This window comes from Pteropus medius, unplaced genomic scaffold (genome assembly GCF_902729225.1).
Source record: "Pteropus medius unplaced genomic scaffold, Ma_sr-lr_union100, whole genome shotgun sequence".
Taxonomy (NCBI): domain Eukaryota; kingdom Metazoa; phylum Chordata; class Mammalia; order Chiroptera; family Pteropodidae; genus Pteropus; species Pteropus medius.
Window position 1 is genome coordinate 1,608,684 of NW_024350324.1, and position 16,378 is coordinate 1,625,061.

Sequence of the window (16,378 nt, forward strand, 5' to 3'; positions counted from 1 at the left end):
CCTTTGCCATCTACCGGAAATGCAACCTTTGATCCTAAAAAAAAAAACCAAACTGGTTTCCCAAGGGACTTTTATTGGCATCCCAAGTAAATTGTAATTCTTTCAAGCTTTCTGGTCACATCCATGTCTGGACGCGGCTCTCCCAAACATGATATTCTAGCCAAAGCCTTGGTAATAAAACTAGTTTCCAATTGTGTCCTCCCATAAAGAGAAAAGAATCTTATTGAATTTAAGCAGACAATCATGTTGCCATGAAAATAGCAATACTTACTCACTAAGAGTTTCTAAATTATAGAGGTATCAGGTAGGGGGAAAATAAAAACGTTTCAATACTGCTTACAAAAGGTATGATTTACCAAATTCTTCTCAGAAAAAGAGACTTCCTTATATTTGGAAAAAGATTTTTAAAAATCGATAATATAACAAAATATTATATATATATAAACATTCTCAGTTCATTCAGTCCTATATCATTTATTCTTATTTATCTGGATCATGTGCCAGTATTTCATGAATCCAATTGTTTCTAAGAATTCTCTAAATCTCCATCCAGTTTAAAAATATGATCTAAAAACTTATTCTCAGAAAATTATATTGTACAATAAGTCGGTCCTCTCCATGGATACTTTTGATGGTGAAATATATTTGCAAAAGCATCAGAATAAAACAATGGCTGTCTGTATATAACTTTTAAAAAACCTTTAAATCATGCAGTAATAAATCTCCTTATAATGCAATTGACAAAGGAACTTCCTTTTCTGTAACACATAATGTTTTAAGAAAACGGTTAGAATTGCCAATATATTATAACAAAACTGTAAATTCTTGGAGATGTTTATATCTCAAGAACAACCATTTCAATAATAGTATATGCATACAACACATCATTATTGTTGTATTTCACAAAGCTTCCCAATTAATTTTAGTATATCAAAGGGGCCTGACTACTTTGAAAATTCTTAATAGGAAGAGAGAGAACAAATCTTTGAGGTACTCCAGGGGAAGGGAGTAACCCCAAGCCATTTCCAGGTCAAGAAAAAGTTTTCTTTTAGAATATAAACCCTGGGAAAGTTGTCAAACATACTTGAACAAAAACATCATATAACATTATGAAACTATTATCTATCTAAAGTAACAAAAAATCATCAAATGAAGACAGGTGTTTATTAGTAGTATAACTTTAGTTCTTAGGATTGAAATCATTGTTTTCTTAAATAATCGAGGACCTGATTAAGACACAGACTATTTCAATTAAAAAGAATCTTTGTTTCCTAGACAGAACGGATATCATAATATGTTATCTGGAGTCAAATACAAAGAGAAAAATATTTGTCTTCTTAACAGAGTAGAAAACAACCAAATCTTATTCTGTATCAGCTTACTTTTGACATTTAAATTTATTTTCTAACTTCATTCTAATTTTATTCAGCTTAACCACATGTAAAATTCCCTCTCCATCTCTCTTTAAAATCTTGTACTACTTCCCTAGTTCCGTTTAGTTTCAGTCTTTTCGCTCATTCAGAAGTAACCATTAGGACAAACCACTTTCTTTACCTTATTTCAAAATGTATCTCTAGACCTTATACCTTCTATTACCAAAAACATAATTCCTTTCTATGTCAATTAAAATTTTAACTCTTAGGAATCTCAATTTCTACTGACAACTAAAAAGTAAGCCATTACCATTATTTAAATTGGCAAATTTGTAAATACATTTTATATTGTCTTAAAACATAAGATCTTTAATGGGCAAATATATTCACAATTTCTTTTAAAAAATACATTTTTAATAAAATACAAGACATGTTCATTACCAGATTCAAATTTACCTTTCAGTTTCTCTGTACTAAGAAGCCAAAGCAGGTAAACTTAGACTTAACTAGTAAGTAATGTTTCAATATTTCATGTTACTGCAAAATATGTAGTCATTTAATAATTTTATCATTTATCTTAGTAACACTCTAACGTTTCAACTTAACAACAGATTTTGGAAAACTGTGTAAGCCTATATATCATTGATGTAATTCTTACTGAAAAGTATTATCTCTCATTATAAATATATTTAATTCATTACTTCTCAATACTGACATTTTAATATCAATTATAGTAAGCTATTTTTGTTTTGCTGACAAGTTTGTGACAGAGATAACGCGATCTCAGTGTTGCAAAGCCAAGTAAAACAAAAATCCAATATTCAATGTTGATAACTCAAAATGACATGTTTATTTCATGTAGGAAGGGGGCAAGAAAACTAAAATGTAAAAATTAAGCTATATTCGAAGACTGCAATATGCTGATCAGCCCAGAGGCCAGACTACAGATAAACCTGCAGAACAAAGGAAGATTTCTGCTGAGATTGCTAACAACCCATTTCCCCACACTGTGAAGGGAAAACAAGAAAAGAATCTTCCAGTGGTGTCCTACATAAAATAAAATAGTTTATTCTCTAAGGCTAAAACTATGAGGAACCTAGAGATCAAAGGCTGGGAGTTGCCAGCGGGTTTTTCATGCTACACACTCTTGTCTTTCTTCACTGTCAGCCCATATAGAAGGAAAGTGGGTAAAAAGTCTTTAAACTCTAACTCACGAGAACTCTAACTCTAGTTTACATGACATATAAACTAGATTCCCCAAGACTCCAGGCCTTTTTTCTTGTCTTGGCTTTTTGTCTTTGCTTTCCCATGTCTGTGCTTTTCCCCTTCTCTAAGAAACTTCCCTTCTGACTCTAACTTTGGTGTATGTTTGATTCTTCCTTACGCTCAGAAAAAGGCCATTTTCTCTCTCAGGTCAAGGCTTGATTCCCCAACTTGGAAAAAGTTCCCTGTCCTGCATCACATTCAACCAAACCCTACTCGAACCAGTTTAACATCAAATATTTCCCAATCACGTGAATTCTCATTCCGAGAATTTTTAAAAACACAATCATTACAAGCTCTTGGCTTTCGATTAATTTTAACGATACCATCCAGAAGTAGAAAACCACCTCACATTGATGGCACACGTATATAGACATTGAAGACACTCTTAACATAGCCTCAGGGCCACAAGGCCGGTTACAAAGTGCACAGTCAAATGCAAAACGAATGAACACTAACGAATCGGCTGACGAATCAGGTATAAGTCCCACAGCCATCCCTGTCCCAGACAGGGACCCCTCAAACAGAGGCAGAACACAGCCTGTGGGAAAAGCTCACACGGAGGGAAGGGAGTTGCTGGATTTCCACCCCATGGGACAGACCCAACTTCCACATGGAGCCCAGCTGATCACAAAGACACAGAAGCACAAACAGATTGGGATAATCCCATTGTTTTCGCCTCAGACAGTGTCTGTGACATGCCGATGACACTGTCCCAGGGAGAGGACACCAGGCATCTGGGAGGGGATCCCGCTGTGCCACGGACTCCCCAAATGGTGCAGCAAAGTCCAAGGATGTGTCCTTATTCCAGATGAGCCATGTGCCCAGGGCAGTCACCACCTGTTGGATAATGACCCTCCCTAGTCCCTGATGCAATACAGCCCTGGCTGCTGTTCGGGACTCGCAGAGGGAATCCCAGCTGGAACTCGCCGCCACGAGCATTGCCTCTCCAGCAAGGATCCCAAATTGTTTTCCAGCCGGAGGCCATGCGCCTGTCATGGGACAAGCCAAATCAAAGGTCAGACTTGGGGATCAGGAAAGGTCATGGATCCAGAAAGTGCTGATCGAGCCAAGAAACCAATGGAACCTTGAATCTGTCTGACAAAGTGCGGACTTCAGGCTTCTTTTACCTCTGGAGGAGTTGAGAGGGGCTCTTTCTGCGACTCTCACCCCCAGCGGAGTTACTTCCTGATCAGCCCAGCTGTGAGGGGCACCCAGCAGCGCTATCAGCCAAAGGCCCAATGACAGAGGGAGCAGGCTGCAACCAGAAGGAGTCAGAGAGACAAGGACATCACTGTTTCAAAAAACCAAAATGTTAGCAGCTTGTTTCTTGGTCTACTCTTAGGAGAAATGATAAATGGTCTGTCATTCCCTCTCTTGTAATCAGCGTAGAAAACAAAGATTCTGTGTTATATTAGGTCTTTTTTTATTCAAGAGGACTGTCCTTTCTATTAAAAGAGCGAAGGGTTTTTACAAATATAATTTTAAGTACATGGTAAATTTCATGAGATGCACTGTCAAGTAAAAGTGACAAGAAACTCTTTTTTGGGTATATTTGCATAAAGTTTCTTAAAATGTGTTATGTTCTGGTACCAGTCATAATTCTAAAATGGATGTTACAGAAATAAAAAATTCCATCTCAATTGCATTATAAGGACCTGTCATCAGACCTTTAACCGCCATCATTTCTGATTTTCCTCATTTGCAGACAGTGTTTTTACTCTGAGGCTTAGAAAATATGTGTTCCTCCAGAAGTGTTAATCTTTGAGGAGATTTGTAAAGCAAGTGTTACATAACTGGACAGTTCCTTAAATATAATAAATGTAGTAGAGATGAAAGAAGACATGAAGAATATATATAGTTTAGATCAGCGACTAGAAATAAAGGGAATCCTTATTAACAATGAGGCACTTACAGAGGCAAATTTTATTTGTAACATTAGATGTCTGTCCTGCTGAATTTTCATGTATAAAAATAAGTGAAATGCTGAAGGGTAGCTCACTTTCTTTCCACTTATAAAGTTTTTCTCCAGTGCAATTGCTCACATTGATCGTAAGATTTTAAATGAGAAAAGACTCTTCCATAGTACTTGCATTCAGAATTGTATCATCAAATTATTTCGCAAAGATGTGGAAAACCGGAAGGCTTTCCCTCAATGCTGACATTCATAGGATTTCAGTGTGTATTCTCCCATGTGACTGAAGGCAGTCTCACTGTGTGAATGCTTTCCCAAAATGCTCATATTCATTGGGTTTCTCCCAAGTGTGTTTTCACATGTGACTGAAGGTGATGTTGTCGCCCAAAGACTTTTCCACACCGTTCATATTCATATGGTTTCTTTCCAATATGTGACTTGCACATTTATAGAGAACTGATTCACGGTGAAAGGCTTTCCCACAGCGCTCATATTAGGTTTTGCTCCAGTATGTGCTTTGGCATGTGAATGGAGGGTGGAATTCTGCTTGAAGACTTTCCCACACTCCTTACATAGATACAGTTTCTCCCTAGTGGGCATTTCTGACTCTAACTTTGGTGACTCTAACATGCAACTTAAGGGAGGCTTGATGACTATAAGCTTACCCCCACTGCTCACATTTCTGGGGTTTATCTCCCAAGTGCATCCTCATATGACCTCGTAAAGAATACAAAAAAGAAAAGCCTTTCCCACACTCCTCACATTTACAGAGATTCTCCCCAGTGTATTCTTACATTTGATTGAAGGGAGATTCGCTGTGTGAAGGCTTTCACACACTGCTCACATTTATAGGGTTTCTCCCTAGTGTGTATTCACATGTGTCTGAAGGTACCATTGTTGCCTAAAGGCTTTTCACACTGTTCATGTTCATAGGGTTTCTTTCTACTATGTGCTGTTGCATGTGTATGGAAGGTGGAACAATGCCTGAAGGATTTCCCATACTCCTAACATTCACACGGTTTCTCTCCAATGTGTATTTTTACATGTGACTTCACAGAGACTCAATGACTATAAGCTTTTTCACACTGCTCACATTTGTAGGGTTTATCTCCTGAGTGTGTTCTCACATACTTTTGTAAAGAGGGAGATAGATAAAAATCTTTCCAACACTCTTTATATTTATGGGGTCTAAACCCCTTGTGAGAGCTCACATATCCTCATAAAGAGGACAAATTAGAGAAACCTTCGCCACACTAATTACATACATAGAGTTTCTCTCCAGCGTGTGTTTTTTTTTTTCATGTAACTTAAGAGACGCTCGACAACTGTAAGCTTTCCTACACTGGTGACATTTGTAGGGTTTATCTCCTGAGTGCATTCTCACATGTCTTCGTAAAGTGGAGGATAGACAAAAACCTTTCCCACACTCCTTACAATTATAGGGTCTCTCCCCTGTGAGTGTTCTCACATGAACCTCGTAAAGAGGACAAAGAAGAAAGGACTTTCCCACACTCCTTACATTTACAAAATCTCTCCCCAGTGTGTATTCTTGCATGTGCCTGAAGGGAGAATCGCTGAATGAAGGCTTCCCCACACTGGTCACATTCATAGAGTTTCTTTCCAATATGTGAAATTGCATGTCTTCGAAAGGTGGACTGAGGCCTATTCCAAGTCCTGGAGCTGGGAGAAGCTCCTGGTAAAACATGCATCTCCAGATAATTTTTTAATGTGAAAGGTTATGAAGTTTAAGAAGTTTTCACTTTGACCATTTCTACTGAGTGATAATCCTGAAAAGCTATTAATCGTATTATTCTATGGTCACCCTTATGAGGTTGCGAGGTTCTACATAAACAATTTTAACTTTAAAAGAAATGTTACTCTTTTCTTCCTTTATAAAATTCCCACTTGGCTCCCCACTTGCTCAGTTGTGCCCACTCCCTTGGCGTTATTCCAGTATTGCCCCTATTACTGTGTAGCTCCATTCACTCAGAGTTAAGTTCCAACCCGTAGAAACTCTCCAAACCATTCACGCTTTCAACAGCAGTCAGAAAATCACACTAAGTTCCACTAAAGCTCTGGACGATGCCAAGCCACCCTTCAAGAAACAACTTCATGCTTTCTGTTCACTAATCCTTCCCTTTTCCCTTCTGCCATGGTGTTACCCCATCCTGGCATGCAGTGACTCTCTAGCACCTCGATATAATGAACTATGTTTCTGAGCCTTCCTGTGCCCCCTCAGCCAATGCAAATGGCTGCTAACCCCTGAAGACACAAAGGACAGGGGCAGGCTCATACTCCCAATAAGCACTCAGAAGACATCCCTCCAAAACTCCAGAGTCAGCTTCGGAGGAGTACAGGAGGCCCACGAACTGTATGTCCACAAGGAAAATCCTCTGCACACAGGGAAGCGCTAACTACACAAACAAAGCTTTGAGACTATGCATGAGTTTCTTGGTACTGATATCATAAGGCAAGACTCCTGTGGAAAACGTCAAGGATGGACTCTTCTCCACCACTGGTGGAATCCCACCGTGGGATTGTGACCCACACCTCCCGTGCTGTGACCGGTCCGTGCAGCCATGGCGAGCCTCATGAGTGTTGGTGTCTCCATGAACAATGGTCTTATTTCTTGATGAATCAATGATGCTGGAAAGTCCATCTGACAATGATTGGAACTGCTCGGGTACAAGCTTCCTCTCTGCAAAGGTGGTACAGGTTACCATTACAGACTATATCCTCTCTCTATGTCTTCTTTCCAGTCTCTGAGATGTGCTTCCCTTACACAGCAGGGAACACGCTGTTGAGGTGGACACACTGTCTATAAACCCCTGGGTAACTTGTCATGATGCAGACTTCAGGTTGTTCTGTATAAAATGCAAAGTAAATGTTTTTTTAACAATAAAAAAAAACCCACCTCAACAGCGTGGTTCTGGCTCAGGTCCATAGAAAATACAACATCTGCACCATGCATAGCGCCAGAGAAACATCTCTGGAGGCCAGCTGACAAAGAGAAACCGAGCTTTGTCCCCTGAGGGCAAAGCAACAGAACCGTAAGCCAGCTGATGAAAAGAGAATAGCACTACCCATTTTTGTACCAGTGAAACAATACAAGGGACCATCACCGGGCAGTAGCATTATCAGTCAATTCCCATCCACCAGGGGAACAAACACCCTGTGGATATCAGCAAGGTTACCAGCAACAAGGAATAAGACAGAGATGGTTCTGTTCTGGTATCGGCTTTCCATTAAAAATAAAGAACAACAACTCTAAAAGATGTTTGAAAACAAAAAGTTAAAGACAGAATTTCCAGAATTTAGCAGAGTTTACTCAAGGCCCTTATGCCTAAAAACTAAAGCTGCGTCTCCTACCTCACTTCCACCATGTTGAAGAGCCCACCTCACCTAGAAGACCGCTTGTCCCAGCTATCCACAGACAACTAGGGAAGATGTACATTAGCTTCCTCTCCCACATTTCTGAACTGCAGGAGCATGACTCCTGGTGTCTGGCTGGCAACCACTGACATAGCAATAGTCAGGTTTCAGTATTATGATAAAAAAAGTCATTTTTATTTTTAAAAGTGATAGTTAAGGGAAAACGTACCAGGAAATAATTTCAAAAGGTATATTTATTTATTACTATTATCCCAGAATATGTGAAAATCTTCACAATTATGAGAATAAGTTCTTCCTTAGAATGGATTAACATATTCTCTCAATTAATGAAATATAAAACGTAGTATGTGTCGGTATTTAGCATTTTTGAAAAAACTGAATAATAATAGCTACCTAAGAAACAATGAAAAAAGTCCATTTGAAAAAGTGCATATTGTTTGAAACAATTTAAAAATGAAAGAAACACTTGGTAATCACATCTAAAAATTGAACATAATTAAACATACTGGGTTTATCCATTAGAGAGCATTCGGCTCTAAGAGAAAACTTCCACAAAGTGCCAAACATATTCACAAAGGCTTTTTTCAACAACGGAAGTATCTAGAAACAAGAAATAAAGGATCAGTGCAGCTTCTAAACAAAGTAATCTGGGAAGTAAGATTCCTACATTTTGCTCAGCACTAAATGTGTTGGGACGGAGGCAAGAAAATATCTGCCAACAGAGAAACAAGATGCTTCTTATAAAAATCATGTAATTAAGAGAGACTTAGGAGATGAAATGGGTGACAGATTGAGAGATTGAGAGATTGCTAGGTCAGAGATCTAGAAAAAGTGTCCTAATGGACATCAAAGAGCTACAGGAAAATGCGAGGATCTGTGTAAACTTGAAAACCAAAGAAAGCCCATGATGTGGGAGGCCCAAGAATAGTCTGTACAACATGCTGCCTATAAAGAAACTAACAGCAACCATGAGTTTGGTGGGGGCTGTCACAGATGGGCAGAGCCAGGACTCAGAAGACTGTGCTGTAAGTCAGGCCCACTAGATTCCCATGCATTGATGTCTCCTGACAGTACAGAGAACTGACTCATGGCTTCTTCAGCTCTGCCTTCCAAACCTCAGGCAACTTTCTTTTCTCGTGACCTTTACCTCAAACAATAACCAGAAGGACAATGGGATACAGTTTCCCACCTCACCCAAACTGACAAGACAATTCAGTGGAACCTTCTGGACATCAGCTTTCATCATCACATAACAAAGTCTTTCTTCATTACTCTGTATTGTGCTCAATATACAACCAAAATCAAGGACATTGAGCAGAAGTCAAATTATGAACATAATATGAGGTGATCTGGCCATAATTATTAAAATCTATGAAGAACGCAGATGTGGAATTCACTAACAAATGTGAAAGACACATCTTTCAATAAATAAAGACTGAAGGAGAGGGTAGCTATCAGGTCACAAAATTCCAGTATTTGCAGCAGTGGGCAAGAACAGAGATTCAATAAAGGTCTCATATCATGATCATACAGTAGGAACATAATGGAATGTAAGAATAAAAATTTCTTTCATCTAAAGTTATATCAAGTTTCACATGAAAAAGTCTCTTATTACCCCCGGATGCAAAATATATTTTAATGGAAATAGGAATGTTTTATACAATTGTACAACTACTTAAAGTCAAAAGTGATATATATGTAGTACAGATAAAGAGATGTAGAGAAGTATGTATCATCTCAAGTTTTCATGTCAGAAACATGAACCAAAATTAAAACGCTAGAAATCGCTTTTAAGAATAAACTATTTACAAAGGTAAAACCATACTTATAATAATTAAGAGATTTCAATCCTGCTCTGGGTTTTTACGTACAAAATAAGTGAACTGCTACATCCAAAAATTTTTCCAATTTTTTTCATCTATACAGTTTCTCTCCAGTGTGTTTGCTCATATTTGTAACAAGCTACTAAGGGAGAATGAAGATGTCACACAGTCTCTGTGTTCAGAGATTCTGTGCATCATGTGTCTTCATATGTGCTTGCAGGGATTCAAGATACTTGAAGGCCTTGCCACATTGCTGACATTCATAGGTAGTCTTTTCACTGTGCGTTCTCACGTGTTTTCGCAGAGATGTGGGATACCTGAAGGCTTTCCCACAGTGCTGACATTCATCAGGTTTCTCCCCAGTGTGTGTTCTCACATGTACTCTCAGGTTGTCAGGATACCTGAAGGTTTTCCCACATTCCTTACATTCATAGGGTTTCACCCCACTGTGAGATCTCATATGTCCTCGAAGGGAGCAGAGACGACTGAAAGCTTTCCCACAGTGCTGACATTCAAAGGGTCTCTCCCCACTGTGCGTCCTCGCATGTATTCGAAGGGATGAAAGAAAACTGTAGGCTTTCCCACACTCCTTACATTCATAAGGCTTCACTCCGCTGTGCATTCTCATGTGACCTTGAAAATGTTGAAGCTGCCTAAAAGCCTTCCCGCATTCCTTACATTCATAGGATTTCTCCACACTGTGTGTTCGCACATGTTTTTGAAGGTAAGAGTGACTAATGAAGGCTTTCCCACATTGCTGACATTCATAGGGTCTCTCCCCAGTGTGAGTCCTCACATGTACCCGCAAGGATGCAGCATACCTGAAGGCTTTCCCGCAGTGCTGACATTCGCAGGGTCTCTCCCCAGTGTGGGTCCTCACATGTACTTGCAGGTTGGCGGGATATCTGAAAGCTTTCCCACATTGCTGACATTCATAGGGTTTCACCCCACTGTGCGTTCTAACATGTCCTCGAAGAGAGGAGTGACGACTAAAGGCTTTCCCACAGTGCTGACATACATAGGGTCTCTCCCCACTATGTGTTCTTGCATGTTCTTGCAAGTTGGTGAGATACCTGTAGGCTTTACCACACTCCTTACATACATAGGGTTTCACTCCACTGTGAGTTCTCACGTGTCTTCTAAAGTATTTCGGGCTACCGAAAGCCTTCCCACATGCCTTACACTCATAGGCTTTCTCTCCAGTGTGGGTTTTCACATGTCCTGTAAGGTAAAAGTAATACATAAAGGCTTTCCCACATAACTTGCACACGTGGATTTTCTGTCCACAGCGACCTCTCACATGTCCCCGGAAGGATGAGGAGCAAGTGAAAGCTTTTCTGCATTTCTCACATTCAAAAGAGTTCTTATGACTGAGATGCTTCCCATTTCGCTTGGATGCATGCCCTGCATCCTGACGTTCACAGGGTTTCTCCACAAGGTCTGTGTCCCCGGAAGTGCTGAGGCATGGGACACACCTGCTGCCTTCTCCACACTCCTCACAGGAATGAGGTCTGGGTCCAGTGGAAGAGTCGGGCTGATTTTTTAGGAAGGAATGATCTGGGCAGGAGTTTCCACGCTTGCTGCATCCGGAAGATTTACCTGCATTCGGACGTCTCCCAGGCACAGAAAGATCTGTGATCTGAGTCAGGGTGTCTCCACACTGACGACCTCCATTACGTTCACAGGGTCTCTGCACAAAATGACGGCTGTTCAAATGGGAAGCACACTGTTAGGGACTAATGTCCGTAAGTGATATCCTTGTTAATGAATATTGACGGTGCTAAAGATCATTTTGACTATGTGTTTGCCATTTTCAATGCATGTGTATGTTCCTGGCTCTGTTTACAATGTTACATCGTGGAACGACATCAATGCTCTGACTGAGCTCACACAGAGCCACGACTCTCACTGTTTCTTATGTCTGGGTTTTTTTGACCACTGTTTCCAAATGAATTCTATTTGAGACACTCAATATCTACATTACAGTTATGAAAATGATGTCCTATAAACGTTCTCTGAGTACACTATTGATGAGCTAGGTTTACATTTTTTCTTAAATTTTAAGTTAGTGTATCACACTGCTGAGGTCCCCCTGCCCCGTGGAGATGCTGCTCACCTCCAAGGCCTCTCCTGCATTTGCTGCTGATCTGCAACGTTATGTAATGTCCAGGGTTCTTCAAACACAGACCACAAATCTTTTCCTGTGAATCTTACAATTTTCTCTTCACTGGATATTTCCTTCACCAAAATTTTCCTCTGAGAACATGATCCACTGGTTTTGTGCGTGAAACAATCTGCAACAATTGGTACCACATTTAGTTTCTTGGGATCAAGATGCTGGGATAGAGGAAAGCAAATAGGTCATATGTGGATTTTTTTTTTTTTAATCACATACTGATCCCAAAATGTAGCCAAATTTAATAAGACGGACTGAACATCTGAGCCAAGAAAAACTCTTAGAGAACCTCAGCTCTTTGAGACTTTGGCAATAATAGGAAAAATCAGTCAAAATGGCAGCCTGTTCACTAAGAAATAGTTTAAGAGATGGAGACTGATGTTTAAATAAATGTTATCAGAAAATCAAAGTAGAAATGAAACAGGCAAAATGCACGTGTCCAAGTGCTTCCTGTATAAGAGCTACAGAAAGTCTTTTCAAGTGCTTTAGGATGGATGAGAAGTACAACGGGGAATCATGGAAGTGACAAACGTCACCCTTCTCACACACACATTGAGTCGTGTTTCTAATAGATGTGTACAAACATCATTCCCTTATCTAGAACCTGCTATTCCCAAGGGTTGTTTCTCTCCTGGTATACACAGACACAGAGGACCTAGAGGAAGTCTTTCCCCACAGGCCAGGGGCCATTGGGACCTCAGATGATGTGTGGGTTCCTGCCCTGCTCCTGCACAAAATCTCATCATGGAGGATGACGGAGGGCAACAAACATTACACGAGATGGGCCAACACCAAGATCTTCAGGCCAGTGATGCTAGGTATGCGTGGAATTAATTGCAGCAAGATCACAATGTCAAATGTGTATTAACCCCAGAGGTGACAATCATGAGGTTGTTCTGACTCCCCCACAGCGAACTGGAGACAAACTGACTGACACTTACAAAATTAGGGAGCATCAGACTTTTGACCAAAATGAATAAATATTTAGATTAATACGTGTAACTTTGTTTACGTAGAAAAGCCATTTGACTATAGATAGGTAGGTTCCATGAACACTGGAATAATGTCTTTTTTCCAACATATTTTCATTTCCTTGCCCCAATTAGAAAAATTAATTGTTGGGAAGAAGCTGTCCTTACCCACGGAAGCCAGGTTCCGGCAGGTCTCCAGCATCACATCTTGGTAGAGCCTCCTCTGAGAATGATCCAGCAAAGCCCACTCTTCCCGGGTGAAGTTCACAGCCACATCCGTAAAGACCACTATGTCCTGAAACATCCCACATATTCTGTTTCAACAAGACACCACTTCACCAGTGCGTACGGGAGGAAGGGGGAGGCTCAATTTCTAGGACTCCTGGAGCTTATACTCTCGTGAAAAATGAAAATGAACAAGCAAATCAAATGCAGTATGCTCAGTGAAAGTAAGTGCTTGGAACCTTGAAGCAAAGTGTGATGACAACTGATATAAATTATCCACATGTAATTAAAAAGAATGGTTTTTACTAAGATATAGCCCATTTTGAAATAAGGTGAAGGCTAAAAAAATAAAACTATCATTCACATAACACAGTAATAGAGAGTGGACTTGCTCAAAACTTACTTCCTTGTCAGCACCAAGAGCTGGAACCAGAATGTCAAAATGTCACGAACACTGAGATGTCAGGGGCAGCCTCATCTGAACAACTCTCGCCTTGGGAGTCATCAGCGTCGAGGAGCCTGGTCTAGTCCCGTCACATGCAAAAAAGACAGAGACCCGACACCTCCCGGGGTGAAGTGGATGCTATAGGAACAGACATAGAGCAGAACCCAAGGTCTGGCACACCTGCTGGTACTGAAGTGCCTGCTTCTGGAAGAATCTATCAAGGCAACAGGGTCTCTCATACAAACAACCAAGAGCCTGGAATTAGAGAAAATGGCTCACGAAGAAGAATCACTGAAGGATCTAATGGCAATGGAGTCAAAGGCGACTTTAACAGAGAAAAAAACCACCTAATTTATATTTTAGAACAATATGGTATGACCTTATACCAATAAAATATAGAGCAAACAGGGGGAAATTTTTCAGATATTAAAAGAATATGTTCTCAAAATCTCAAAAAAGAAAAGTCTCAACTACATCAGCTACAGAAAATGCAATGCTACTTCAACCAGGGTTGCGAGCGGGGTTTGCGCATCACGCACTCGATACCAGACTCGTGTTCTAAATGTATATAGGAAACCTCATGTGGCGACAATTAAAAAAAAAAAAGGCAACAAGATAAAGAGACATAACATAATTAAGTAACGGGCACAGAATGTGAGTAGACTTTCTCCAAAGATGAAATACAAATGGCCAATGAGCACACGAAAGATGCTGGACCTTAGTCATCAGGAAAATGCAAATCAAAACTACAGCTGATACTTGTTCTCACCATGAGGACGGCTGAGGAGACAAACAGACCGGCACTGGCCAGGAAGTGAGGAAGAGGGGGCCCTCACACTGGACTGATTGGAAGGAAAGTGAAGAAACCACTTCGGAAGACAGCCTGGCGGGTCTTCAAACCCATGAGCATGTAACCACATAATACAGCAATGCCACTCCTAAATAGCTCCATACCCGGGAAAAGCAAAAACAAACATCAACATAAAACTAGTACAGTCATGTGCCAAATAACGCTTCAGTCAAGGACGGACCGTATGTATGGAAGTAGTCCCACAAGATCATAACAGAGCTGAAAAAATCCTACCACGGCCATCGTAGCGTCGTAGCATAAGACATTACCCACGCGTTCGGGGTGGTGCGGGCATAAACGACCTCCTGTGCCATCAGTCAGATCAAAGTGTAGCACAGATAATAATGTACACGCCACTGGATGATGATAATAAACAACTATGTCATCGCTTTATGTATTTACTATTGTGAGGAAATTTTCCCAAGGTGCCAAGAGACCGAAGAAAGAGGCTGACGACTCTAGCAGTAAAAGAGGAGCTTCCAGGGGAACTTACAGAAAGAAGCGGAGGCTTCTCTGCAGCAAGATGGCATCTCTGCAGCAAAAAGGGGCTGTGGGTGTGGGATATACAGCGAAGGGGCACGTGCCAACGCAGGTGGCTTGTAGCCATGTGGCATGTGCTTCGTAAAGAGCTGTGTAACCCGAAGCAGCAAACAATTTAATCAGCCCACCTGTCTATACGAGAACGTTTCTTTCAGGCGATGGGGGCCCATCCTCCCAAAGTAACTGGCATCCAGCGGGCTCCAAAAGATGGCATGGGTCACGTTAAGTAATGGGCATCATTTCACCGAACGACTACACTATGCTTTTTATCATTTTAGACTTTCTCTACTGATAAAAAAAGTGAGGTGTAAAACAGGACTCCGTGTTATGCTAGCAGCAACCTCCTACATCTCGTGTTTACCGTGTCTCTTGACTGCAGCATCTTCTCTTGTGCTTGCCTGAATCTCGCATTGTTTGGAACAGTAATCTGCTGTGCAGGTTCGTCGCCGGCGAGCAGTAAGCTGTACCACACAGCCCAGGGCTGCACTAGGCAATGCCATCTAGGCATGGATCACCTACATGAAAGCACCTCACGGTGCCTGTCTAAAAATGTATCCATCCTTAAGCGGCACGTGACTGTATAAACATATTCACAGCAGCATGAATCATAATAACCGAAACGTAAAAACAACTCAAAAGTCCATTAACTGAATCTGATCATCAAAACGGGATAGTCACATGGAACAGTATGTGGCAACAAGAGAAAAGAAGCAGCGATCGACGGCGCAAACTCAGTGACCGTGCAGAGCATGAAATCATTTGCGTGAGACGTACACAAGTAGTAAATCTATAGAAACAGGAAGTAGATGAATACATTGCCAGGACCCAGGCATGTCGAGATGGGGTAGATGCAGGGTGACTACCAATAGACGCAAGTTTTCTTCTGGGGTGATAAAACCATTTCATAATTACAATATGGGCATGCTTACACAATTCTGTAAACATATCAGATACCATTGAGTTTGATACTTTATATAGGTAAACTTTATGGCATGTAAATTATATCTCAATTAAAGAGGTCCTTAAAATTTGCAAACAAACTAAAATTATGTCCATTTTAAACTAATGGCATCTTTATTTAAATACAAAAGAATATAAGCGAATAAAAGAAAGCGTGAAAAAGAAACAAAATTTCAGATGATTCAGACATTAAGCACATTACAAACTGCTTGTGGGAGAGATTTTTTTAGATTGGCTGTAGTCAGATAAATGTATAGACATCGGTACACTTAGCTTAGAAGATGCAAGTGAACAGATCTGAGAATGTCCGTGGTCACGACAGACGCAAAAGCAGTTGATCAAATATCTGCATACTCTAAACACAAGTCTCAAACAGTTCTTTGGCCAGGTAACAAATACTCAAAAGTCAGTGGCTTCTAATTGTAAAAAAAAAAAAAAAAAAAA

The 16,378-nt window shown here is 40.4% G+C and overlaps 1 protein-coding gene across 2 annotated transcripts in view; it reads right to left on the reverse strand.

Annotated features, from left to right (window-relative positions):
• Nucleotides 1-5,839: 5,839 nt before the first annotated feature.
• LOC120583746 (zinc finger protein 77-like) overlaps nt 5,840-16,378 on the reverse strand; it is a 16,586-nt gene continuing 6,047 nt past the window's right edge. The window contains exons 2-4 of one of the 2 annotated variants that reach the window (XM_039839177.1): nt 13,083-13,209; nt 11,884-12,061; nt 5,840-11,473 (exon numbers count right to left, since the gene is read on the reverse strand). In XM_039839177.1, the coding sequence (XP_039695111.1) occupies nt 9,946-11,473; nt 11,884-12,061; nt 13,083-13,209 (1,833 nt within the window). In that variant the 3' untranslated portion in view covers nt 5,840-9,945. Of the gene's footprint in view, nt 11,474-11,883; nt 12,062-13,082; nt 15,401-16,378 lie in introns of those variants that run through there. The other variant, XM_039839178.1, reaches the window with a different exon arrangement.